This window comes from Channa argus, chromosome 10 (assembly GCF_033026475.1).
Source record: "Channa argus isolate prfri chromosome 10, Channa argus male v1.0, whole genome shotgun sequence".
NCBI lineage: Eukaryota > Metazoa > Chordata > Actinopteri > Anabantiformes > Channidae > Channa > Channa argus.
The window spans coordinates 10,849,932-10,877,613 of NC_090206.1; the positions used below are offsets into that span (position 1 = coordinate 10,849,932).

General features: G+C 40.7%; 1 protein-coding gene across 5 annotated transcripts in view; it reads left to right on the forward strand.

Annotated features, from left to right (window-relative positions):
• The window catches only part of LOC137134110 (neuroligin-3), a 113,578-nt gene that overhangs the window by 35,207 nt on the left and 50,689 nt on the right, over window positions 1-27,682 (forward strand). For all 5 annotated transcript variants that reach the window (XM_067518592.1, XM_067518593.1, XM_067518594.1 and 2 more), the window contains one exon: window positions 6,004-6,153. In XM_067518592.1, the coding sequence (XP_067374693.1) occupies window positions 6,004-6,153 (150 nt within the window). The remainder of the gene's footprint in view (window positions 1-6,003; window positions 6,154-27,682) is intronic.

Below are 27,682 nucleotides of genomic sequence, written 5' to 3' on the forward strand. Positions count from 1 at the left end.
GAACTGTCGTGGCCTGACATATAAAAATGGTGTTCAGCAATGTCCCCCTGTTTGTCAGGGGTTACCTCTGTAACAAGAGTTTTTACGTCACAGAATGATGGTTGAGGACGCTGCACAAACCGCTAAGTCCTTGTACTGAGCTGCCTTACATGCTACTGCTCTCACAAGTGGCTATACTATTATTGCAGGTAGTAGCAATCTCCCTGTCTGCATTAAATGTACTGCATGAATTACAGATGAAAGTCAAACATTTGTATTCAGGTTAAAGGACAAGTAGAAACTCCCACTCTTTCACTCTTTAGCTGATGCATCTCTTAACCACATTTTCTTATTCAGTTCAGAGAGCTGCTGTCTCTTCTGGTTTCCCTGCCTAACCCCCTCCATCTCTCAGTCTGTTCATCCCACATTACCATGCTGTCTCAGTTGGCATCTGTCTTTCCTGGGCTAATTCCCTCCCACTCGCCACCATATTTGAGCTTCTCCTCATTCCTGTTGTAATACTCCTGATATGCTCCCATATAAATTATGATTTAAGTTTTATTGGGACAATAAAAGATTTGTCACATTGCTAAAGAAGTGTAAGTAATAGAATAGTAATGTTTAAATTTACAATTAAATATTCTACTAAGGTGAGGAACAAAATAAAACCTTTAGTGAGGAATATTATGTATATGTGCTTTATCTGTCTGCTAGCTGTCCATAAGACTCTCCCTCTTACCCTTTCTGTCTGTTTGTCTCTTCCTGTGTCATGCCGACTTTCCCTTTTGTGTGTCCGCCTGTCGGTCTGAAGAGCAGTCAACCCCCTGGCACCCCCAAAGCGCATTCAAATTCTATGCAACACTCCCTCCAGCAACACAAGCGTGTAGGCCAAGTTGCTGTGATTTACACCAGCCCACAATCAAGACTCAATTTTACAGAGGCTGTTATTGCACTGTAAAAAGGAGCGCAAGCTTTCAATCACATACCTGCTGTTGTTAGATAAAGGTGGGCATGTAAATAGAAGAAGTGGGGCTGTGCAGGAGCTAAATCTCCCAGGTGGAACATGGCTATGGTGCCGAGGTACTGTGCCCAACGTTAGGCAGAGGGAGGCAGCTGTCCCCACTCCAATCCAAGTGTCTTGCGCCACTGCTGCCTCAGCTCCCTCCCATTGATGAAAAATAGATGTGTGCGTGTGTTTATCATTTGCCACTTTAAGACCCTGGCTCTAATCAGGAGGAATGCTTCCACCCAGCGTGAGTGTGCACACTCTCAGGCATGTGCACCCACCTTCATTAAATCAGTCAAGCAGGCACACACACACACACATACACACACACGTGCACAATGCTTGCTCCCAAGCTCAGAAAGAAGCACGGAAGAAGACAACACATATACACAACACATACCCCCACCCCCAGAGAGGCTCTCCATCGCTGCTGTTCCAGGGAGCAGAGCTGAGCTCCACCTGCCTGGGTATTACCATTAATTCCATTGCACAGGCCTGACTGGATCCCCATCCAGCAAAGCCTTCAGCTCAGCTCAGGCAGCCTGGAGAGTGGTAAATCGACAGTGGGGGCAATTCACACACTATTCTCTCTATTCTCCAGCTATTCTATTCTCTCTAAAATGGCAGGGATGAGGAATCTTGCCCCCTTGAAGCCCATTTATGTGGAGATATTTGGGATGCTGGTGCTCAGCGTCTTTCCAAGATAAGCTTTGCTGCTAATGGGTGATCCACTAGGGCATCATTTAAACCATTTAAAAGGATGGGGGAGACAGACTGTTAGTGTCATCTTTTTTTCTTTGTCCTTTACTCTTAAGTACAAAATAATTGGCAAGGAAAAAAACACATCGAAACGTGTTGTTTTTTAAAAATCAAGAGTGGAGAGGCAGGAGGTTTTGAATTAGTTTACTGAGGCAGTTTGACTGTTTTCATATGCAGCACACGATCAGAGGGTTATTTGGCTGTGTGTGCCGTAATGTGTTTTTTGGTGTGTTGTCACCAACCTCTCAGTGGGATTGTACAGTAATTCTTCAGCTTTGGTGGTTCACACCAAGGACAGTGGGGGCTTCCCTGAAAGACTGAAAGTTTGGTCTTCTTACATTGAGGGAGTAAACAGCTGTCTTTGGATCTTTGGAATGACAGCACCTCTGCAACGTCCTCCTCTCATCTAGATCTAGGCCAGCTGTAGGGGGCTTTGGCAAATAGCCTTGTGGGCTTCTATCTTCCCTTTTATTTTACTCAGCCAAATTCTACCCTATTCTTTCTTCTCTCTGTCTTGTCCATTACACATATAGACTGCATTCTTTCTGCCCTGTTGCCAACATAATATTTAGCACACAAACACAACAGATACAGAGAATTCACCTTCACAAAAGGTCATCCCTCCCATTACACACAGACACACTTCTTTTCATGTAACATTGCTATGTTTCTATACATTGAGATTTTGATTCCTCTATAAATGTCAAGTGCTGTGTATGCCACTGCGGAACTATAAGGTGCTACTTTCCTGGCCGTGGCATCACTCCTGATAGTGTGCAGGCAATGAGAGTCCACAGGCTTAAAATAGCAACAACTTTTTTATTTTTATTTTTTTTTTTTAGGCTCTCCTTCCATTTTCTTATGTGAGTCCTAAATAGAAAATTGGACTGTGTGTTCTTTCACTTTAGCCCTTTTCCCTTAAAGGCCGAGTTGCACACAGTGCTAGTTCATTTGATTCAGTTTAAAGTGAATATTATTTTCATGACATTCACAATACTGTCACCGACTCGTACAATGACACAAGCAGCTGTACAGATCTGTGTAATTAAACTGCCTCCCTGAACCTCCAGATAAACTATATTCAGTTCTAAAATGTGAACATGGCCAGTAGTGGACTTGTCATGAGTGAAGTGTGAAGCTTGGCCTGACAAGAGCACTACAGTAGGGTGGATGTCATGTCCTGCCACATAAGGACATTGTCACCCGTTCCCCCCACCTCAGACCTCGCTGATAGCCGCTGACAGCCACCATGTTTCACCGAGTGTTGACACAGTGAATGCCACAGACACTTATCTCGATTCGCCTTTGTCCTGTCCCACTCTAGAGTGTCATGGCCTGTTCTGGGGGCGCTTAATGTCGGACATATGACTGACTGTTTTCAGTGGAGTGAGAGGCAAAGGACAAATGGTGGAAGTACAGACGAAGAGAGAAAATAAGATAGAGGAGCAAAGAACGAGTGCTCCCAGCCCTCCTGGTGGGTTTCACTTGCAGCAGCAACACTTACAGGCTCGGCTCAGGCCTGAGTAATGCCTCCCACTGACACTCCAATCAGTCCAGAGCCACTGTGATGCATCTGTGAAAGGTTGTGTTCCTCAGGTCCTGATAGAATTTATGCTGCGTGATGTGTTTTGCAGGTTTGACTATCCCCAACACCTCTATTTATCCAGAGCGGAGTGTAGTAAACTAAAAAGTGTTGATTTATTTACTAATTTGTGGGCAATTTTCAATTTATTTTCTCTACAGAGATACAATTATTTGGTGTTCACAGAATATGTAACAGGAGTGTATGAGTGTATGTCACTGTATAGTAAATGCTGCATGATCTCACTTGTCTGGGTGAGAGAACTATGTGAGAAAATGATGTGTTACTGTGCATAAATTGTTTCTGCTCAGCTCATTCTTTTGCACTCATTGCACATCAGCTTTCATCAACATTTTTACCATGCATTTTTTGTTCTCCTCGAAAACATCACAATTTCTTTTCCTTTTTGTTATTTTTCACTCATTGTGCATGGAGATCTACAGTATTGCAAATATACTTGTATGTATATTGTTAAACATATTTCTGATTTTTCCCAGCACAGAGCTCTGTGCTACTTTTGGGTGCTACAGTATGAAAATGTGTGTTGATGTAACAATGTGTCTGCCTCACAGAAGTGGTGAATCACAAAGCAGCTTTTCAAGGTAGCCACTTAGTCACCTGTTTCACCAGATTAGGGCCTCCATGGCAACCAATAAGCTTTGAGCTGATTGGGAGCTGCTTACCTCATTACCTCCAAGTGATGTTGTTCTGCAGGCCAGATGTGTATGGATGCAGAAGGAATTTTTGTCAGTGCAAACCAAAGTCCAATTGGGATGTAAACTTTCTGCTGACATACATCAGTGTCAGCGGGAACTGAGTGTCACATGTGACACCTCCCACATCTGATCAAGTCAATAAATAGATTAGAACAAGTCTAGATTCAATGTCTTATATCATTCTCCCAAAGGGATTTAACAGTTGTCATGGAAACATGATGTGAATCAACAAAAGAGGTGACTGATAACACTGACATGACTAATCTCTTTTCTTATTTCTGCCCTCTGTTCCTTCTTCCTCTTTGCCATTCTCTTTGTACATGTGGCCCATTTGTATGAAAAGCTTGTGTAGGATATCGTTTTGCAGTTTTTCTCTCTTTCCCTGTTTCTTTCCCCCTCCCTCCCTCTCTGACTGTACCTTTCATGCTTTTCTCGCCCCATGCATCCCCTTCTTCTCTTGTCTAAGATAAGTGTGTGCATAGAGAGGTGCCAGCTATAAATCACATTTCACTGTGTAGCCTTCTCAGATACCAGCAAGATAAAGAAAGCTATAAATAAGGCCACATCATGTACAAGTTATTGCTTTGCATTTAAACGTAAAAGGGCCATGAATAACCATAGAGGAATCAAGGCTGAGCTGTGCTATAGGGCTACAAAAAAACATGTTTCTACAAAATGCATTTAAGTAGTTGTCTTCAGTGTTAAGCATGCTAATGTGATGGGGTGCATAACGACAAGCAGTGTCTTCAGATGGATGCAGATTGGGCTGTGCAGGATGTGGTTCTTGAGGATTTTGAATTCTGGCTCTCAGTCACTATAGCAACAACAATACAATACCACCCTTTTGAATCTGAGCCCATTTCTTTCTGATTTTTTTTTTTGTGTGTGTGTGTGTCCATCTTTCTTTTACGTCTTTATTACTGTCTTTCAATTTTATTACCTTCCTTTTTGCCTTTACTCCTTCTCATCTGTCTTTGTGTCGATCCCTTTCTCGCTGTCTTTCTTCCTCACTCATTGCCCTCGCACCCTCAACCATTCTCACCACTCTCAGGGCTTAGGGGGGAAAAAAGGAGTGGCAGGGAGTTGGACAGAGATGGAGGGAAGGCAGGAGAGAAACAGGGAGAGACAGGGGAGAGTCTGTGAGTGAAAATGATACAAAGCGAGGGAGGGGAAGGCAAGAAGCTACACAAAATGCGGGGGGAGCAGGAGTAAAAATGAGAGAGAGTTTCTTGTCTTGTCTCCCAGTTCGAGCTAGCCAGTCAGTAATTCGGCCTATTCCTCAGACAGAGGCTTTTTTCTTCCCTCTACCTCTGGATGTGCTTTATCTGGCTGGAGTGTCGCTCCAGCTGGGTATTAAGCCCTAGTTTGGGCATAAAATAAACAACATTTTACCAAAACTGAAGTGCATATTTAACTCCCTGCAATGCCAAGCAAGGCTGTGCAAATAAATTGTTGCACTGAGATAGGTCTGTGTAAAAAAGAGGCGCATGGTAGCATTGTGTAATTAGCCAGTGCATTTTCCCTATCACTGTCAGGCCAGATTAGCCTTCTCCCTGGTTAGGAGATGTGTCAGAGTACCTCTCTATTTATTTTCCCTGATGGCTTCCTGCACGTCTATATTGGGAAGTGGCTCTGCCTCCTGGAAGACAACACAGGACCAAACACAACCAAAATAGTTTATATAGTGTAAATGACAAGCAACATTTTCAACTGAGGTGCCCAGTTACTCTACAATAATAGAGTTGAAAATAATGAATGAACATCAATTTTTTTTATTTTTAGACATAATATATATGTTTGAAAATTGCTTAAATTTCTACAAGTAGGCAGCTGGTATCTGGGAGGTGACCGTCAGCTTGTCTGTTTGTGTCCACCATGTGCTGTTATCTGAATCTGAGCTGACCCTTGATCGGAGTGGGTGGACGACAAAGTGAATGTGTTAATGATGGCCGCTCTTGCAGACATACGAGATACTGGTGCCAAGCCTGTGATGGTCTACATCCATGGAGGGTCGTACATGGAGGGGACAGGCAACATGATCGATGGGAGCGTCCTGGCCAGTTACGGAAATGTCATCGTAATCACTCTCAACTACCGCGTCGGAGTCCTCGGTAAGCATCTTTTTTTCTCTTCGCTTACTCCTTCAAGGGCATTTTTCTGGGGCATCTATGTAGGGCAGCTAGGTGTAATGAGCACTACTGATTGCTACATCCACTCTAAATAAGGCTGAGGGAAAAACACAGCAATGTAAATGCATGGACTCATTCCTATGCTTCTTGTTGATGTGGTGCTTGTGTATCAAAATCACAGTAATTGACCGTGCTGAATGTGGGTTTGTTGTTGTGGCTGGGGTTTAGAATAAATTAAGAAATTATTGTAATGAGGCTGGGAAAAAAATGATGAGATGGGCGTGAAGCTTCCGAGATAGAGGAGAGGAGAAGAGTCTGTTAGAGAGAGAGAGAGACCTCTGAGTTGTGGTTGGTTGCAGATTGACTCACACAGCTGAATCCTCTTTCAGACACGTGTGTGTGTGTGTTTGTGTGTGTGTTTGTGAGAAAGAGAGAGAGAGAGAGGGATTGGAGAGAAAGGAGACAGGGAGCAAAAGAGAGGGAGAGAGAGCTCCATGGAAACAGCTGCAGCAACACAAAATGGAGTTAGTTAGCACACTACCCATGCTTTGTACCTTTTCCATCCATCTCTCTGACACAGCTGATTTCCCTCCTCACACATTTTTTTACATTTAAAGTGGTTGTGTACAGACTACAAACACTTTGACTATAAAATTAAATTACCATGTTGTTGTTTGTGTATGTTGAGTATAGTGGCTCAGATTTTATCCCAAATTGTTGGCAGCTGTTAACATAAAGGAACCTGCTTGGGTTATTTTACAGTACGTGTTTCTTATTGTCAAGAAATACCATGAAAAGACTAAAACCGACAATTGCTAAGTCTGTCTCTCAATACTTTCAGATTTCCCTACCCTGTCTGTGGCACTCAGCCCGAAGCCGTTTGTTCCAACTGAAAACATATTGTAAATGTTTAAAAACTGGCCGCAAATACAGTGTGTTTTAACGTGTAATCCAAGAAATGTTCTCAAGAAAAAAGCAGTAATTTCCTGAAACAGTGAGGCAGAGCAGTTTTTACCAAACATTTCTCAAAAGTAAGGCCAATATTATATTTGTCTCTGTGATATTAGTAACCAAATTACTAAATTCCTATGTTGAAACAGAGATAAAGTATTCAATCCCAAATCATTCAGAAACATTTGTTTCATGTTTGGATTGAACTGAACAAGCATTTGTTGAACAGCAACCGCTGTAGCTGATCTATGTATTGATAGTATAAATTACTGCAACAGCTGCACAAGTGGCCAGTTTACACACATACACACAATAAAAAGCATAAATAACATGATAAATAAAAACAAGTAATAAACACAGCAAAACATAGGCCATACTGTTTATACAGTACAGGATATGTGAAAAATAAAATATTTAACAATTAATTCATTAATGCTTATCTTTTTATGGCACTTGTTTACTGAAAAATACTGAATGTTTCTACACTTTTTCCTTAAAGTCTGTCTCACTTTGCTGCTCCAACAACTCAACATGTCGGTAGCAGGAGGGTAACTGTGGAGTGATGCTGCTTTATCCTCCAGGACATTAAGATGACTTGTCTGGCTGAATCATGGAGGCACAACTACATTCATCCTGACACTCTTTTTGATGGAGATGAGAGCGCTATGGCCTATCGATTTTGTCATCAGGATTGCTCACATTGAATGTGTTGTGTTTTCCTCTGTCATTTTGTGGAGTATCATTTTAAGAATTGTAATCAGCCTTCAGGGTGGTAAGGTAGCGGGAGTACTAGCTGAGCATGGTGTCTCGTGGTCCTGCCACTGGTTTTAAGCTGAGCATGTAAGCTTAATACAGATTCATGATCATATTTCTTTCATGGCACTTCAATTATGAGTCAGATGTTTCTTCTCTCGCTGCCACATTTGACAAAATGTCATTCTACATGCATGCACACACAGAGACACGGAACAGTCCCATCCAAACAAAAAACAAGCCACCCCCCCCAACACACACACACGCATATGAAGTTTGCTTACATGCACAAGCACAGACATGCACTCCAAAGCCTGCACATATACACAAATACATTTCACAAAGCAGCTCTCTTTGTTAGCTCCCCAGCAGCCATTCTGAGAAATGAGCAGAGAAGAAGTGATGCATGTAGTTGAGCGATAATGTCCAACGCTGTACCATGGTCTGATAATCTCCCCATGGAACAGCTTTAAACTGTTATTACAGACACACTCATATAAACCAAATAAAAGCCAGGCCAGAGAGAAATCAGACCATGATGGGCCAATTAACACTAAGCTGTCTGAAGATTTTCCGTCATAAAGTGTGAATAGCAGCACTCAGAACATGAGAAATCATAATTACAAGTCTTCATCTTATTTTTGTTTGCAGTACTTTATTGAATATGAGTGTCGCTAACAGTTTCAGCATTAATCTAGTCTAAACAGCATTAAGTGGAGTAGATTAACTGTTTGTATTGGATGCTGAGTATTAACCACTGCACTTGTAGTTGAAAACCATACACTTGCAGTGTAATATCAGGTCATCTCACTTCATCATGAGATAAAAAAACACCTTTTTTTTTCAAATGTTTCTTCACTTTAACTCAAGTACCTTGCAGCAGGACACCCCCCCCTCCCCTCATTTAAATAATGACAAAATCTTTAATTTAGATTATACACAGGGCGAGGCAGTTTCATATAGAAATGCTGAAAAAATAAATAAATAAATATTAAAGAAAAAAATGAAAGCTCTTTTAATTAGCCTGCTTAAAGGGATGAGGGAATAATGGAGGCAGAGAGAATTAGACAAGATAATGAGTTTAAAGTGAAAGCAGACAAGGCAACTCAAACTATGCTTTCTGACACTAATATAGCTCTCCCTTCTTCCCTGGGCAATCTGCATATTGCATTATTAATGCAGTAAACACCTTTGAAATACACACAACAATCTAAATATTTAACTCATTTCAAAGAAACAATAGGCCTAAACTATTAGGTAACAGCAGCCCTTACTAGGAAATCTGTTTTGAGTGAAACAAATTTGTGGAAAGAAAAAAAAAATCACCAGCAGCTTTCAACAAATTGAACAGCACCAATACTTGCAAAATATCAGTAATGAATGCTTTATTTAAGTGTGTCACTAATTAGATTTTGTTTTTTAGAGAAAGATACTCACTGCGTGTTACAAAAAGGTATGCGTTTGCTGTTTTGTGAAAGACAGGTTGCAGTGAATTTGATCTGTATTTCAGCAAGGTTTTATAATTCTACAGTAAAAGATAAACCATTCAGAGAGAAAAAAATGACAGAGGAAAGAGGAGAAATAATGTAGAAAGGAATGGTAACATGGAAGAGAGTTGTACAAATTCTATTCTGAGACTCTGATGCGATGAATTGCCGTCACTCCTGTTCCAATTAAAGAGAAGTCCACTAAGTTTCTAGTGCTGTTCTATCTTCCCCTTGCAGCTTTTAGCTCTATGCTGTAACGGTAATTATTGCTTCAAAGGGTGGACCACAATTCTCCTGAGGCCCCATTTGGAAACTTTCATATCTCAACCTTTCACTATTTAGATGAATAAGAATTAATTTCAGATTTAATCTTTAATTACTTATTGACCCACTGCAATATGATTATCACCAGATGAGATATGGAAAAAAGAGGTATACACCTTCCAGGTTGTCCTGTCACACTCAGGTCAGGGGCCTGAAGAACAGAGTTTGTTTACTAAAGTAAAAGCATGTTTGGATTTCTGCTCATTGATCTGTATGGTGTGTGTGTGTGTGTGTGTGTGTGTGTCTCAAAGAGTGAGACTTGTCTGCCCACACGCATTTGTGTGTGTGGTCTGTGCAAGTACTGCGCGTGCAAGTGCCTTGTTGCCGCGCCTCTCTAATGATGTGTAATGAGTCCCAGTCAGAGGGGAGTATCTTGTATCACTGCTCTTTACAAATATAATTACTCACTGGCTCTCCAGAGCATGTCAATTTCCTAGTCCATTGGGGGGGGGGACTTAATTACTAGTTTCCAAATGCATTAAAAATTAACAAAGGCTGCTTCTCTTGCCAAAAGCCAAGGTGAGACACTTCCTCTCGGACAACTGCTCTAAAAAGGAGAATGGTCAAATGCAGTCTGTGTATGCGGAGCGCTTTCACTTCTCACAGGGTTTATTGGTGACCTTTGATGTCTATCTCCCATATCGCTCTGATCACAGCCATTTTATGGCGGGTCCGTCGCCGCTGTGGACTATCACCTTAGTCTACCCAAGTAATTCAGACCTTCAAAAGAATAATTTTAGATCCAATCATAATAACCTCAACCGACGGTATGTGTGTACGCAAAAACAGCACTCCTCACACTGAAGCAGCAGTGTGGGTGATTTAGCATCGATTTGTTAAATTGCCAGGATTATTTTATCTGTCGTAGGTGACTCTGCTTGTCCCTCTCCTAAACTAAGGATGGTGGCAGTTGGTAATTCAGCCAGGGATTTGGGGAGCGGAGGATATTTGCGATGTTTGAGCTGGACTGTAGAGCAAAAAACAGTCTATCACACTAGTTGGTTTAGTTTTTATTTTTACTGCAGGATAACTGCTGAGCTGAGTAGCACCCAGTGTGCTCGTGGCCTCCTGACCCAGTACACTGCTGGATGTTGGTTAAGTAATAATACTACAGAATAAGCTGTCATCTGGACACAGCTTTTCTGAGGCCATGCGCTATAAAAGCACAGGTTCCACTTACACTTAGCATTTCAAGTGTCTTGTAACTGAATAAAATCTATGATGCTGTTGAAACACTTATATTTATACTCAGCCATATACAGTATATAGATTGCTATTCCATTGTGCAAATTCATCACAAAGGTGGATCAGAACAGTCTAAAATTCATCCAAAGTGGGTGAGACTGAACCTTAGATCTGCCGTAGCATTTCTCTGCTTACTCACTAAAACTTGTGTGGCTTGTGTTGGCCCTGTTGGCCCTGTCACCGATCTGATTGCAACATATTTAACTTTTCCTGAGCTACCCGCAAATCTGGGTCAACCCTCTGCTAGTCCGGAGACTGAAAGTAATGCATCTAAAGCAATTACACCTAGCTAGTTAATAACACTAACACAGATGAATTGTGTTTAGAAACCACAAGCAAGACAAAAGTCTGTTTTCATAGGCTTTCAGTTGTTGGAGAACATCTTTAACACTACAGTACAGTCCTGAATGCTTCTTGGATGACTTTATACTCAGTGTCAAAGCCATATAAATAGACAAGTTGTAAAATGGGACTACATTGTTGTGGCATAGTTGCCTGCTGCTGCTTCCATGGTTTTATTGTATTTTTATTGCACTCTTTTTATAATATTATCTTTTTAGTTCATGTGCAGGATATAATCCGAGGGAGTCTCATTTGTCACATCAGATGTCTGGGGTCACAAAAATCATTCTCTGAGTTACTACAGGATAAAATTTGACATGAAAACCTCCTGTGTGGTGGGGGTGAATGGACTTAAAATAAACCTTTCCTATAACACAAGCCTCCCTCAGTAAGTGTTCCAGTCTCGGTTATCATCTGATATATGAGCTTGGCGCCGAGCAGAGGAATTTTCAAACAGTAGGTGGAAGAATAAGTGAGGGCAGAGTGAGTTCTCTTTGTCTTTTTTTTTATCAGGAACGGAGCTGAGATGGATATTTACTTGTTTTTATTGCCATTTGGTTGAATTCATCCAAATTAAGCAGAGAACAAAAACATTTATTCATCCTATTAATGTCAGGGAGTGAGGGATTGAAGTAATGGTTTTCATGCTTCAGTCTGCAGCGGCTTGTGGATGCTACTCTCCTACAAATCACTGCCAGGAAATTAACTCTTAAGCCGCTCTTGCCAGATGCACTGCAACAAATGTCTGGCTTTGTAAGACAGGGTTGAGATGGGGCCTTTTGTTCCTCAGTGCCCAGAATGTGCGCTGTCCCCAAGAAGATGTTTCCTTTCTAGCTTAAAACTCTTGAAAAATATTTATTAAAACTGAAAGCGGATAAAACCATCTAGGCCAGACCATTTCGAAAAAATTGAGCAATTTATGTCAAACCGCATTTACAAAGCAGGAACTAGAATCTTCTTTGTGCTATGAGGAACTTTATTTATAGTACAGCTCAATCAATCCAACTTTTTATTTTTGCTTATGTTGTGGCTTCCAAAAAGTGCTGTATGATCATTATTCCTATATTTCCTTATTGCATTTGAAAACTTACTCTCAGTTGCAGTACAGTGGCCTGGGCTTTGCTTGAAACACGGCACAATCTCCAACACACCCAGACAGTGTGTCATTTCAAATTCTGGAGACCTCCCTGATTGAAAGAATTTAGTCAGTTGTTGAGGGAGGGGAACCAATCAAGACTAATTGTGCTTTCACACACTGATGGGAATGTCCAAAATCTGTACCATCCAATTAGGTTTCCTCACAGCTTTTTCCTTCTGGAGTATTTTGTCAGAAAATAAAACCAGGGGAAACATGAACTTTCCTTAAGATTTAAATGAAATTACAGTCTGTGTTTATGAATTAGCATTTGTCAGCAATTGTCATTGACTGAGTTCACGTTCTGTAATAATCTCACTATTTCTCAGTGGCACAGTCAACTATTCAAATGAACTACCCAAGCATGAGATTCAAATGCATCAATGTAATGCAGCAGTACTGTTTTTAATGTTATTAATATCAGCCTTTCTGTTTACTATTCATGTTCCTCAGAGCTGTGTTAAGGTTTTGATAATCCCACTATTTGGCCAAACCTGGGGTGCCTTGCATGTAATGGATTTGTCAGGTTACCGCAGCAGTAGTCATTTAAAAACATGCTACAAATGAGACAATATCATTTGTGACATTTTCTGAAAGAGGATCAGTTTTACAATTACAATTACAATAATATGGTGAGGTAACATGACAATCTGCTTATTGGCTATTGGCTGAGTTCGTATATTAAAAAAAATGCACCATCTGATCATTTTGAGTTCACAGCTGTGGAAAATTAATTTGTTTTTATTTGGTTTCATGGGCTACATCTGCTAAAAAAAAAAAAATCACAGTTACTAAATTAGAAAGTGAAATATGGAGACAGCCTGGAAAGCAGTTTGTTTTTTTACCTCAGTGCGAAACAAGCATCTTAGGTTCCTTTTGCGGAATCTTCAGCAACTCAATTACAACTTTGACATGGTCAACCCAACCACTGCAAAGTGGCACAATGCTTGTCTACTACTTTAAGATTGTGCTTTTGCATTTTAAATGTATTATTTTCTTTTCTTTTTTTTACATTTTTACTATTTCAAGAATGGTCTGTTGTGATGTGAAGGAGGGCTTTATAAAATACCTTTAGGATGTTTTAAGGTACTATGACTTTAAGCCTAATTGCCTGCTCAAAAACATCATATGACCATTGTACAAAGATGTTCTACACTGAATATACAACACATTTCCTCTCACTGCGGTGACTTGAACTGAAATCGGTGATGTATTGTTAATGAGAATTTTCCTTCCTTTTTATCTTACGACAAATGTAAACAGCAAGCTTATTATATTTCATAAGCATGACATTTCAGAAAACTGTGACATTAAGAAATCAATTTCTACAGTACAGTAGTGCCTTTCACTATGCAAAACAAGCTTTGCTGTTGCACTGCCCTAAGATACAAAACATGCTTAGATGATCGCAGTACTTTCACCAAAATAGTACATATGCATTACAAAGACATCAATGAACTAGCCCGACAATCGCTTTCATCTGGTCAAGGGGTTTTCTGTAGCATCTTATGTAAAAATGAAGCACTTCACCCAAGGATGGCAAAATGAAGTGCAGTTGCAAGCCGTTCTGTGCTCAGTGTGCACAGTGCTCAGATGGAGCGGTGGTTCACTAAAGGGAAATGTCAACCTTGTGTCAGTGTTTGTGGTTGAGATGCTTTATTACTGGATGTTTGACCTTTACTGTTAGTGTTGGAGGATGTGCTTCATATGTTTCTTTCATTTGCACCCTAAACCCCAGTAAAAATTATTTAAATTCACTCTAGTGGCATACAACAATCAGAGTTTTGTGGGATTTGAGTGACTACTCCAAGACAGAAGACTAATATTTGGAGAGCAGCTTGCTCACGATGACCTGGCAACAAGAGCTGGCATTTCCATTACCACCTCAGCACCATCTGACCCAAAACAGATTCAGGGGTACAACTACAATTTCTAGGTATGGATTTTTGTTTTTTCATATTTTCGAGTGGTCATTAAATCGAGTGTATTTTAGTATGAGACTCAAATAAAGCACACACAATAGGCAATTCATAATGCAATGCTTGCACAGTGGCAGGTATTGGCTATGCTGTGATTAAACTATTCTTTCACCTTTTGCTTTTTGTATCCGAGCCTATTAACTTGCACAAATGGATGTTGCAGATTTTTGTGTGGACCAGCATGCTGGCCTTCACCTTTGCTTTTAGGGCCAGATCCAAAATATATTTACACTAGTGGGGCCTTTTGGGTCACAGAATGTAATTTAAGTTCCTATAAACCTTTAGGGTTTCATTGTCACCATTAAACTACAGTACATAAATATTTACTTTAACTTAGTTTAGGACAGGTCTAAAGATTCTACAACCGAATAAATAACAATCACAAGAGTAAATGCAATTAATTAGGTTATCCAAGTAAAGTACATTAAAAGGAACATAATACCAAAAAGAAAATCAAGACATTCTGTATAATGGGAATTGCAGATTCCTGTTTTGTTTTTCCACTGAGATATTGACACAAAGACTGAAAATCAATTAAAAGAAAACAGTACATATCACTGTATGAAGTCTTTGAACAAGTATCAGTCTGTCAGAAGATGGCACTGGAAAGATTTATTGTATACCCAAAGGTGAATATTTGTATTTCTGAGACTTTTGTAACTTTAGTCTATTCCCACTTTGTATTGGACTCCTTGTTTATGGTGCCTGAAAGATCTATCTGTGGTGATTCATTGCTTGAATGCTTTGTTTTGTTTTATACGCTGCACTAGGAGGGAGTATGAGGCTCCTAATGGCAGCAGAGCTTTTCTTCTTAGTGCATTTGTCCTTGAGGGATTTTTAACTTCACAACCAAAAAAACACACAGGCACTTCTTCTTCCTCAGGGCAAAATACGCTCAGGTAACAGCCTTATCGAACAGAAGCCAGCATGTACGTACACCTTCTAGATGAGCCCAGTGTGGCATGTTTGATCATTCAGAGTAGAAGAAAAATAATATGTGAATTTTGAAATTGCTTCTTCTTCTTTTGTTTCTTTTTTGTTTTTGTTCATTCTTTTGCAGTATTGTGAAAGGTAGGAAAAGGTACGATTATTTACAGGTACAGCTAGAGGGACAGAGGTTAAGATTCGTCTATTATTAGTTGTGACCCGATGCAGGGATGATGTGTGTAAAAAGATATATATTGGCCAGACTGGTAGAGGTACTTCTTCTCTTGTAAAGGCAATAACCATTGCGGTGGCCAAGCATAACTGCCAAGGTCAGCAGTTGTTGCATGTGTGGGAGGCACCCTCCATAGCTACCACCTCAAAGCACTGCTACAGAGGAGCTATCAGTGGTGGAAGGCAGGATGTTGAACTGACATAGTGAGAGGAGAAGGAGAAGAAAAGGGAGGAGAATAAGGTTGGAACAACCCCTTTGGCTGTGGTCAGTAGAGGTTGAAACTTGAGATGGTAGTCAAGTGTATTGCTAAGCAAAGGTACGTGGACACTTTGGAATGATGGATACAAGTGGGGAGCCCTGTTTAATTTGTGTGTGTGTCAGAGAGTGGGGGGAGTTAACATGTAATGTACCATTACAGTAGGTGGAACTACTCCTACCGAGAAAGAAACTACACCTACTGAGAAAGAAAAAGGTTGAGGACCGTTCACAATGCTTTTAATCACACATCTCAAGTTTGAGTTTGGTATTATTAAAATAGGACAGATGTGAGAATTATTCCCATTTGGGAAGAATCGGCATAACAGAGGAGTTGGACAAAAATGAACAAAGAAATAACTGCTGTTTTTGGCACAAACCAGAGTCACCTATCTAGCGTAGTGCTTATACCTAAAACTAAGGATCCACAGAGGGATGATAGTAACCAAATATTTTCCAATGCATCCCTGACAAGTTATATTAGACATCAGATGAGGAAATACCTTTCTCCTATGAGAGCAAGTTCTATAGGGTCATATCAGGTTCTGAATGTGCCGTAACCCCAAGGAGGTCTGTCAAATGTGTGGGAAGCCATTTCCACTCAACCACTCTGAGGAAACAATAATGCAATTCTGCTGCAGTGTAAAACACTGGTGTAATGTATCTACTGTAGAGTAGTAAAAGGAGCTGTGGCTACAGTCCAAGTTAGTCCAACTTCATCTCCCTCACTATTTAGAAGACTTGATTGGTATAAAATTGATCCAAGTGGGATTTTCAATCATCTCCTTGGCCCATCTATTCTTTTCAAGCCCATGAAGTAGGGGATACTGTGAAGGGAAATGTAGAGCATTAGAACACACTGGAAGAGCTTTGTCTTAGTAAGCCAGCGTACAAGAAATTCTGCGGGTACTAGCTGAGCCTGACAGCCTTTTTGCTTATGTAGCTTTTGCAGGAGGGTATAGTCTTTACCCTGTGCATGTCTGCTGGCACTGTAGTAATATGAGCCTGATTAATTTGTCATTGTAGAAAGTGTATAAAACCTGAGAATTTGGCTTCCAAACAAATACTTACACCCAAACAACAGAGTGGGCTGTTTGTCAATGGCCCATATGTACTGTGTAATGTAATACCTGTTAATACAAAGAGTATGGTCTTGTTGCCATTATGGCCATTCCATCATTGTAAATGTATGTTTACCCTTAGCTATTGAAAGAGGATATTTGCATTTTTGTAAAAAGTGTGTCCATAGTGCATTCTTTAACTAACTAAATAACTCTTAAATGAAGCAGAGCTGGCTGGTGTTGAGCTTAAGCTTTGTGTCACCAAGAATCAGATCAGCATCTATAATCTGGAACAACAAGCAATAAGGAATGAACTTGGCAGGTGAGGCAAATGATGAGGCTAAGTATCAGCTCCTGCAGCAGATGCTGAGGACAGCCCCAAATTCAGCACCCTGGACAGTGGCAGTCACTGGTTTAACATAATGAAACAGTTGCAAAACATTTGCACAAATAATTATAGACTATGTTTAGATGTAGACAGAGCCAGACAAAATGTTATAAATCTGAAATAATTATCCCAAATTGCCTAAAGAAAATAAATGTCTTTTTATTATGATATAATTAAATGTTTTAGCGCTAGTAGGAAATCTTTGGTTTTGATAGCAGCTCATGAATGCACACCTGAAACACGTGTTGCCTTTGTGTTTCCATGACCAGAATTCTGAATTTATTGTCACAGTATTTCTGAGGTTTGAAGATTGAAAATAGTATTTTGCTTCCAATGTAAGCACAATTCAACAACAAAAGAAAGTTGTGTATCAACAGCAGCCTGAAGGGAGAAAATGGAATTACAGCATGACAAAGCAGCTTACAGAGGAAGGGAAGTAGTGCAGATGTTTGATATCTAAAAATTCATTTGAAAATTACATATTTGCAGAATAAGTCTGACATGGTTTGCTTGTAAATAAGTTAGGAAGATGAAAGGAAACAAATTAAAATAAACATTATAACATGCAAAATGAATCAAGTTAAACTATGAAAGCTTTTTGCAGGCACTGCATGTGTTTGTGCTTGTGAGTGTGAGTGAATGTAGGCCAAGTCACGACACACAATAATAAAATGGAAATTCCAACCTGTCATGCTGAAATAAAATGTTACCATTGTTAATTGGTAATGATATTGTCCACATGCTGGACAGTTTTTTGCCTTTATCACTTAATTTGATTTGTTAAGTTTAAATGTTTTCATGCCAAAATGTTTTTAACTAAAACACAACGTGGTGATGGCTGATGAGATAATATATATTGAAAAGCCCAAAGTGCAAAAAGCAATTTAAAATATTTACAGATGTATAATTCAATTTAAAATAAGAAGGAAACACAGGGATACAAATACATTTTAGTCAGACCATCAAACTGTTGCATTTAGCTTTTTTTTTTTTTTGTTCAGTGTACATTCTGTACTGATTTTTAAAAACCCTGCAAAAGGTACCTAATCAACAAACAGGGCTTAATTGAGATTATTCTATAGAACAGAAAGAGTCTTTGTTCCTCGCAGCCAAAAGAAGTTCAAGGGATTCTTCTAAATATCATGCGGGACTGATGTGAGCGTCAGGTGCTGCCGAATGCCAGTTTTCTCATGAATAATAGCAGTGAAATGTGTTGATAAATCCCGAATGTCTTGTTGTAGTTGTGTGGCTTCAGGTGTTGGCTGGCATTCTCTCTGTGGAGCTGCCTGTCAAACCAAACACTAAGCCACTGGAGTGCCATCTCTGTCTCTTACCGTGATATTTTTTTCAGTTGCACAGTCACTGCACTTAAATATCCTGACGCTCTTCTGCAGTGTGAGTGTAATACTAAGAATCTGCGACCTCACTAGCATACTGTACTCAAATTTCTCCCCTTCGTATTCTGAGGTCTCGCCTGTTTCGGTTTTGTTTACACAGGTATGAACCTTGCTGTGTTTCCCAACCAAATGTATTAGTTTCTGTTATCCCTAAAAGGACGTAGCACGCTAATAAAAGCATCAGTGGAGTGTGCATCACATGGCAGCCGCTCTGGGAACTGTTGCTGCAGAGCAGCAGCTCTCATCTGGTTCTGGAGAATTGTGGGTCCGGCTCCTACATTGGCTAGGAGCCCATGTGAGTTGTGACCCCTTGCTACTTGTCCTTTACACTCACTGGCTGCATGCTGGCAAGTTGACCTTTATCATTAACCCTGCTGTGTGCCTGTCATTTGAGGTCTTTATTATTCACGCTTCCCTTTGGGTATATCGGGTATACTAGGAGCATGGAGAAGAAAAGCAGAGGTTGTTTCCACAGAAATTACTGCACTCAGCAGCTGCTGAAAGATTTTCAGGAACACTAAATTATTAATTACACGTTTGGTGTGTTTTTACCTGGTTACTGACATCTTTTAATATGCAGCAACACATCAGCAAAAAACATGTTTTTTTTTTTTTGCTTTTTTTGTTTTGGGCTTTTTTTGCAGATATTTGTGTTTACAACTATACAGAACATGCAACAACCTGAAAACTTAAAGCACTAAACCTGAACCATCATTTCACATTTTTTTATTATTGATTAATCTCTTTACCATTGTCAAAGTTTTTTCATACATTTGTTCTACATTATGGCTACTCTTTATCCATAGCAGTGTTAATCACCAGCCACTTTTATTAAATTTCGTTTGCACTTTAAATGCTTTAAAACATGTTCAAACACTTCTGAACGACAACAGTTTGATACGAAACATTGCTGCCTCCATCCTGTTTTCAGGTGATAAGAGCAGCTTGTGCAAAAGGAGTCGGTAGGGATGTATTTTTAAAGTGAAGATTGTCTGTGTGCAATCAGATCAAGTCAATCCACATCATACACCTTCACTAAGATATTATTCAGAGTGTTTTTTACCCGATCCCACATTCATTACATCTTTATCACAAATATTTCATTATCGTCCGGCTCTGCCACTTGGCTTCACTCAACCTCATTCTTCAGTGTGCCAAGTCAGCAGTCCATCAAAAAAGTAATCCAGTCCCTGTACTGATGGACTGTGATATAGCTCTCATCATTCCAGAGCTGCAGCGACAGCTGCAGAATGTGGCAAACAGGCAGTTGACACACCACTTCTGCTCTGTCAACTGTTCAATTTGAACAGAACACTATCAAAATGAATCGTATCAAATTACCTGATTACATTATACATCCAATTACAGCTATCACCAAGGCATTTCCATCTGTAAGTGGGGTGAAATATCAGTTTTGTACTTGGAGCCAAATGATGGAGCTTAGTTGTGCATACTGTTTGCATGTGTACTTGTTTGTGGTCCTGTCGAAACTGTTACAGCCTTGCATACCATATTACATAAATTTAGCCAGAGGATAAATTACAAAATTCTTTTGCGTTGTATATTTCTCCATCATTAAAAACAGAGCGAAGGAATGCTATTTGGATTACAAATAGGAAAATTGTATGCATTGTTTTTTTTTCCCCCTTCTATACCCTGTCGGAATCAATTGAACAAACCGGCATGATATTTGATGGCCTGTGAGCTCCAATTATTAGAACAATATTATGTCTGGGGTAAGTCAGGGGCACTCCAGTGGAATTCCAATAGTGTTTGGAAGCTATTTGTATTGGTACTAGTCCTTCAGGGGCTGGAGAAGGGCATACAACTCAATAACTCAATTCTTAACAATTAGCCCCTGACATGTCCCCCAGAAAACAGATAGAAAGGGCTCAAGTGCATAATATTTTCTAAAGTATAAAGATTATTGTTTTAAAGGACCACACTGAACTGCAAAAAGGAGTTGTGGCTGTGTTTTCAAAACATCATTGTGTGCTGATAAGATTGGGCTTGATAAGTACACAATTCTTCATCCCTCAACTGTTTAGGTGGCTTTTATTTTTTTCAGCATCAGCACGGTTCTCATCACAAGCTCTGCCCACTTCTTGCTGTATTGCTAAAAAAATGCTGCCTGGGTCACTAATTGACAACAGCACACTTTAAAAAGGCAACATTTTAAAGGGCACGGTTCTTATCACCCTCAATGAATTATACTGTATTTGGAGGGGATTGAAGAAACACACTCAGATTCCATCTAACTGGCCATGTGCTTGCTGTTCCCTTCCCCTGCCTCTGACCACACCTCCTCAGCCGTGGACCCAGCAGAGAGTGACCTTGGACCAGGGCTGACCTTGCTGCATCGCCGCAGTCTGATGTTATTAGATTGTAGAGGAAAGAGAAAGATTGAAAAAGCGTGGGCAGTCCTTTGTTTGGTCTTCTGTGCACTTTCAAGGGGATAGGGAGAACAAATAGAGCTGTCTGTGGGTGTTTGACTTTTGTGCTTGAAGGTGCAGATGTGCGTTTGTGTGTTTGATGTATACATGTGCACAAACACTTGTGTCTGTGCAACCACATAAAACATGACTCGCAGACATACATGGAGGTGGCATTTGAGCTGTCTGCACATGGGAGCACCACCATGCCTAAAGGGATTGTGTTCAGTCGAGCTCTCTTTCGGGTCCTGATGGGCTGTGCACCATGGTCTGATTGTAAAGAGGTCATAGCTTTGTGAAGGAAGCCCCAGAGACCAGCTAGAACAATTAGAAAAATGTGTTTCTGGGTCACTGGAGCACAGTTATAAGTCTGGTTATACCATTCCATTTAGTGACAGTGAAGGCAGAGTAAGTGGCTTTACTATGGCTTTTGTCTGATTTACCATGCATGAGGCTTTGTTTGAACTAGTTTACACTTAGAACAATGCTTTAGATCTTCAGGCTTTAGTTTATAATGTACATATTCAAATCTTGCTCCTCTAAACTCAGTAGTCCTTAGGTCAACAGCAAGCTGTGCTGCAAACACAGCAGTGACAATACAAATACATGGGTACTAACCCAGCTACAAGTAATCTAAAACTAATGTAAACATGCCCGTCGTTTCACATAGAAGAGTACAGCAGTAAGTAATATATCCACGAAAGAGGCTGCAGTAGTCAATCAATATTGGATAAAATCAAAAATACAAGGTCTGAAAACTGCTACACAATAATACATGTGTAAATTATTTAATTTATTGCTCTGTAACACTGCCATGAGCCAAAGACTTTCATTGGGAGTAAATTGCCATGGGCAATATACCTCTCTTAGGCAGCATATCTGGTGCTTAATAAAGCGGTAAACAAGTTAACAAAGCTTGACAGGGATTCAAATGGCAATGGGTTCCTGAGTGGCAAAAACTTAGTGACACAGATCATATTAGCTGAATGACTAACCAAGTCAGACTATGTAAGTTGGATGCAACGTAAAATGTAGTTGTCTCTCTGTTGCTACAGATTCATACAGAAACTCGTTGTAATTCTTTGACTTGGACATCAGATTTAAAAGGAACAGGTCCAACAGCAAAGATATACACTATATTTCACTTTTATATTTTTCTTCATGAAATATTACATGGGCAGGATGACTCAACCTGTGATCGGTGGATCCAACTGTTATCTATGAGCACAAACACCGAGCATTATGAATTATCATAAGTGGTGTAAAGGCTGCATCAAAACAGATTATCTCCTGACTCAATAATTTTGTAGCTCTGTATCACAACCCCATCATTTTAGACATGAATTGTGTATCAATTATCTCCCCAGCTCAAACAGGCTGGGTTCTAAGTCAACCCAGTGTGATTTGGTATCCTAGTCCAGCCATCTAAATGCATCTTCTTCCTTGGGTAACATTTTTCATGCAGGATTATAAAATGCTGACTGCTTGCTTTTACGTCCCACATTTGCATTTTAATGTAAACCCCCATTTACATTTACTAACAATACTACGATGGACAAAATTATAATGGTAATAGCAGCAGTTGGCTGAGAATAAATAGTTTAGAGGTGGGAAGAAATCCCTTAAAGGCATTTAAGAACAAGGAAAGTCCCTTTTTTGAATAGAAAGCTAACCCATTTTTCTGTGCAAACAAGTTAGGGTCCAGTGCCATTTGCTGTTGGCACCACTGCTCTAATGCCCATTTCCCACCATGTTGTAAAAGGCTAAATTAGCCTCCTCTGGAGCCAATTTAGCTGAATTAAGGAGCTGAGAAAGGTCATACTTACATTTCATTTGAACTTAATAGACATTGCAATAAGAGAGCCTCTCCGTGTTTGCCTACATCACCAGCAGACACTTTCAAATTTAATAAGACCAAATATTCCATCTGTACTCCTGATCTCTTATCATCCAGAAGCTTTACAGGCGGCAAAGGCAAAAAGCAGGTAACCAATATTTTTATGGCATTTTCCCAAATTAGGCCTCAAATCCACTGTATGTTTAGCTCCTGAGCTACCTCATTAAGTTAAATAATGAATAAATTGCAAGGGTAATTATGAAAACTGCTCACAAGCGGGACTAATGCTGCTGCCGGTTTAATTAGAGCAGTATCCTGCCACTCAAGTCTGTTCCCAATGCCAATCCAGAGGACACAATCATGGACTCTCAGGCTGGGGAAGATAAGGCTAAACTCAGGAAACTAGAATGTTAGTGTACAATCCTGCCTACCTGTAGCACAGCAGCAGCATTTCCAGCCACAGTCTGGTCCAGGTATCTTAGGCTGTAGACAAGAAGAGCAGTTAACCACCTGTTTCCCAATAGGGGAGCTTTTGCACTGTAGTTAACCTGTGGAAGACAAGAGGAGAGCACTGTCATCAGCATATGTCTTTATCGCACCACAGAGAAAATTAACTGACATTGCAAAGCATTATCCAGAGCCCAGCCAGTTAGTGGACACTTGAGCAAAAGAATAGATGGAGGGTGGTAGGACAGGGGATGATTTGATGAACACAATTTGGCTTTATTTCTGTATTGCACCTGCTAGCTGTTTGCTGCTGATGCTATCATAGAGCCACAGGGGCTGCTGGAGCATTGACTGAAACAAGAGCTGCTCCTAATAAGATTCAGAAGCATTGTGTCTGTTTCCATCCCGTTATTGGCATTATTGTTAGCTCAGTAATATACCCTTTCATCCTCTAAGCAAACTGACTCTAAAGGAGAGACAGCTCTTAGATGGTGAGCAAGGTCTGCGAGACAGGCAGCAATGCCCGTTCGGGGCAGACTAAGGAGAGGTGAGATTGGCCTTGACTGCCCAGAAACACCATAAAGCAATCTGTATAATGAGTGGTTTCCCCTCTGACTGAGATGGCTTTTCATTCCATTCATACATCCTTCCCAGCTCTACTGAGCCCTTCCAAGCCTGAGGGGAGAGGAGGAGACATAAACACATACAGAGATCAAGTATGCTAAATAAAATAAATGACCAAATTGATTCAGTTTCTTTGATAATAATATTGCAATTACAGCGTAACCATGTTAACTAAAACATGAGAATTTTCTATTGAATTTGAGTCTTTAAGTATTTTTCTTAAGTGCTAATACAATTCCCTCCACACATCCGTCAGAAATTGGTTACACTCTTAATGTCTATAGCATATAACAAATGTCTAACTCGTGTTGTTGTTTACTTACATCTGGTTTGTAAAGTATGACCACGTGCCCCTGATCAGCCCTTAGGCTTATGCAGCAAGCGGGCACGGTTCAAACAGTGGAACTCAGAAATGTCCGCTATCAAATAAACCAAAATAAATTCAATTAGCAGAAAAGATCTGGTGGGGATTGTGTCAAATTAGGTGACTGACAAACCCAGTAATCTGAAATATATAGCATTTTTCATCTAATAACACAGAGATGTCCTTGGAAGATCGTGTGTGTTGATACTCAGCTGATAGAAAGAGAGGAGACAGGAGCTGCTTGCACGGAGGGGGTCACGTCCGAGTACAGTGACAAGTTCTTCTGACAACATCTTGTCAGATTTATGCTTTGTCAGCATGCTCTTTAAGGCAGGGATGTCGTATTTAATCAAATTACCTGCGAGACTTGCTCCTTCTTTTATTGATTTATTTGTGGGGGGGGTGAGGCGAGTTGGGCTCCATGAAGCAGCATAGATGAGCTCCTTTGGGACGCGTGTGCTTGTGCTCTGTAGAACGTGAACCAGAGAGACTTGAGCTAACGGGAGCTGACAGTGGCAACCACCGTTGTGCTCGGCTGTATGAGGAACAGTCGTCCTTTCCGCTGGAGCCTCGTTAGATCTTGGTCTCAGAGGGAGAGGAAGCTGGCTCTGGTGCCGCTGCTGTTCGGAGGAAAATGAACGACGTTTGACTGTAGGTGTCAAAAAAGTCTGAGGCTCAGAAGCTGTTATGTTAAGCGAAGGTGAGGATAGCAGGCTTTTATCCAACTTCCCTACAAAAAAGAAGGATCCTGAATTAGTCTTGTCAGTGAGCCATGTATGACTTATTTGCGGTTTAATCATATAGCTCTAAGGTTAAATCCTCTAATCTAATTGTCCATCAAAGCTGATTTTGTCAACGAAGATAAAACACAGACAATTAAATTGTGGCAATGGCACAGGCAGCAAGGCCTTCAGGCTCTCAGGTGTACTGTACTGTACGTCTGGCCAGCCTATAGGGCACGTGGAACTAAAGCCACAGTGACATTTTATCTGACGGGAGCTCCTGTGGGGCCTGAGCCATGCTGCCGAACTGTCAGGCAGATTTCAACGCAATGAGGAGGGGGGAAGAAAGCCAAACAAACAGAGCCCTGGCACAATCTCCCCTTGCCAAGCAGTGCAGACGAGCACGAAGAGACGTCCCTGGGGATCGCAGGAGGCCGAGATGAAACAGAAAGCGAGATCTAACCTTTTTGCTGTTGCTGGAACCTAATTCTTTAGTGCTGCTAGATTAAAAGGATGAACAGGAGAGTGGAAAGAAAAAGGAATCACTTCAAGCGTTGGAACATCGAGACTCTTACTGGAAACATGACTTCAATATCAATTTAAAAGAGAAGACATTGAGGCAAATATTGTTCTAGTGTATTTTGTATAGTGCATGCCCTTTGTGTAACACACAACAATACATGACAGGAACACTCCTGTTGTAGGAGAGTTATGGTAATCATACACATAATTTCAAAAGCTTTTCATCCATTTTTCATTCCACACTGTTCTCGGGGTGAAAGGCATGTTTCATCAACAATGGGATGTGTAAAGCCAAGCAAGCCAAGGTGGAAGGTAATAAATCCTGCATATGTAACAAACTCAGTGATTTCAGTTTCTATAAGAGAGAAAAACATGTATTGACACATCAAACATGTTCAGTGTTGTGCTAATAAACCACATAACCACAGATTTATATCACCCTGTCGTGTTGTCTGCTTTTCTTAGAGTAGGAGTTTTTGATATTGTGTATTGCAAAATTGAACTTATAATTTTGATGGGCTGCTGCTTTGCCACACATTTTTTTCACACAACATCTGCAATTGTAAAACTGTAAAATTGTAAAACTTTTCAGCATATTTAGATTTAGAGGAACCTTTAAAGACTTTGTTAAATACAAATGCGCAGGGGTCTTGTTGAACCTGTGGTATAATTACAAATCCTCCCCCCGTCACTCTGCTGTATAGAGCTGGTATTAACCTCCTGATGCTTTCACAGGCAGATGAAGAGATATCCACCGCTGATGTTAAGCTAGGCCCCAGGAGGCGCTGCTCAAATCCCATAACTTAGCTCGCCACTGAGCACTGCATGGCCCAGTACATGGCTAGACCTGCCCTATCTTACACCAAAGCGATCCTCCTGCACCATCTTCTTGGTGTGAAGAACATGAGGGTCACAGCAGGGAGAGAGATTAGATAGAGTAGAAAGAGGGAGGAAGCATAAAAGCGAGAAAGTGCAGGAGATGTAAGTTGGCGATCGAGGGAGGTTACTAGGAGTTAGTGCACAGTGTAGTGGCGTCTTCTAATGTCAAAGTTCGTTCAAGTCAGGCAGGACTTTGTAACAGACTTACTGCCTGCAGGTAGCAGAATCAGACATTTGAAAACAGGGCTTAACACTTCTTTTATAGGTGACAGACACTTTCAAATCAGCTCCGCCTCCATTAGTTAGTGTGTCAGACTTTTAAACAGTTAGAAACAGCTGGTGAGACATTTGATAACTGAACTCAGCTTGTCGGAACTGCTGCACATCAGAGAGTAAATGCATGCTATTATCACTGGCCCAAGCGACTGCTCACATTGCCATAGTTCCTGCACTTCATCAAATTGATATTGTGGGAAAACACACGGACAGTGCCCAGTCTTTAGTTCGTAAACACACCCAGACTCTGTGCCAGTTCCCACTGGCTAGTGTGCTGGCCGTAGACCTAGTCAGTGTGCTTGGCTGATAATGTGAATGGTAATGAGTGGCTGGCTGCTGGGAATGAATGCAAAAACGCTGTCATAATTGAGTTAGATTAATTAAAGGAGCTCCACTGTATTCTTACAGATCAGTGCATCTTGTTAGAGGGCTGTGCTATGGGTTGGGGAACCAGAGGGGGTGTGTTTGTGGCCAATGTGTATGGGTTTGTACTGGTGTAACCTGCAGATTGTGAGTAAGGTGGGTTGTTGTGTGAGGAACTAATTGAAATGAGAGGCGATGTGCGAGTCTCAGCCAACATGGCCGGTCCATTTGTCAGGGTGACATCACTGCACTCACACCCCATCCATCTCCGCCCGGCGCCACAGAACCATGCTCCTCCTGGTGATTAATATCCATACCTCCCTCAACACACTGCCAACCCCAGCACCACAGACATCAGAGCTCCTACACATTGCTGTTGCTGCTCCGCCACAAGTACACCCACAAACAAACAAAAGACTCACGCACACTCTGTTGGAAGCCCTCCTTTTCACTTACAGTACACACACAGTGACTGCACACTCACCCACTGTCACTGCCATGGCACTCCCATTTACTCACTCATACACACATGGCTGGAGCCCACAGCCAAACCAGTCACATAAACTTCC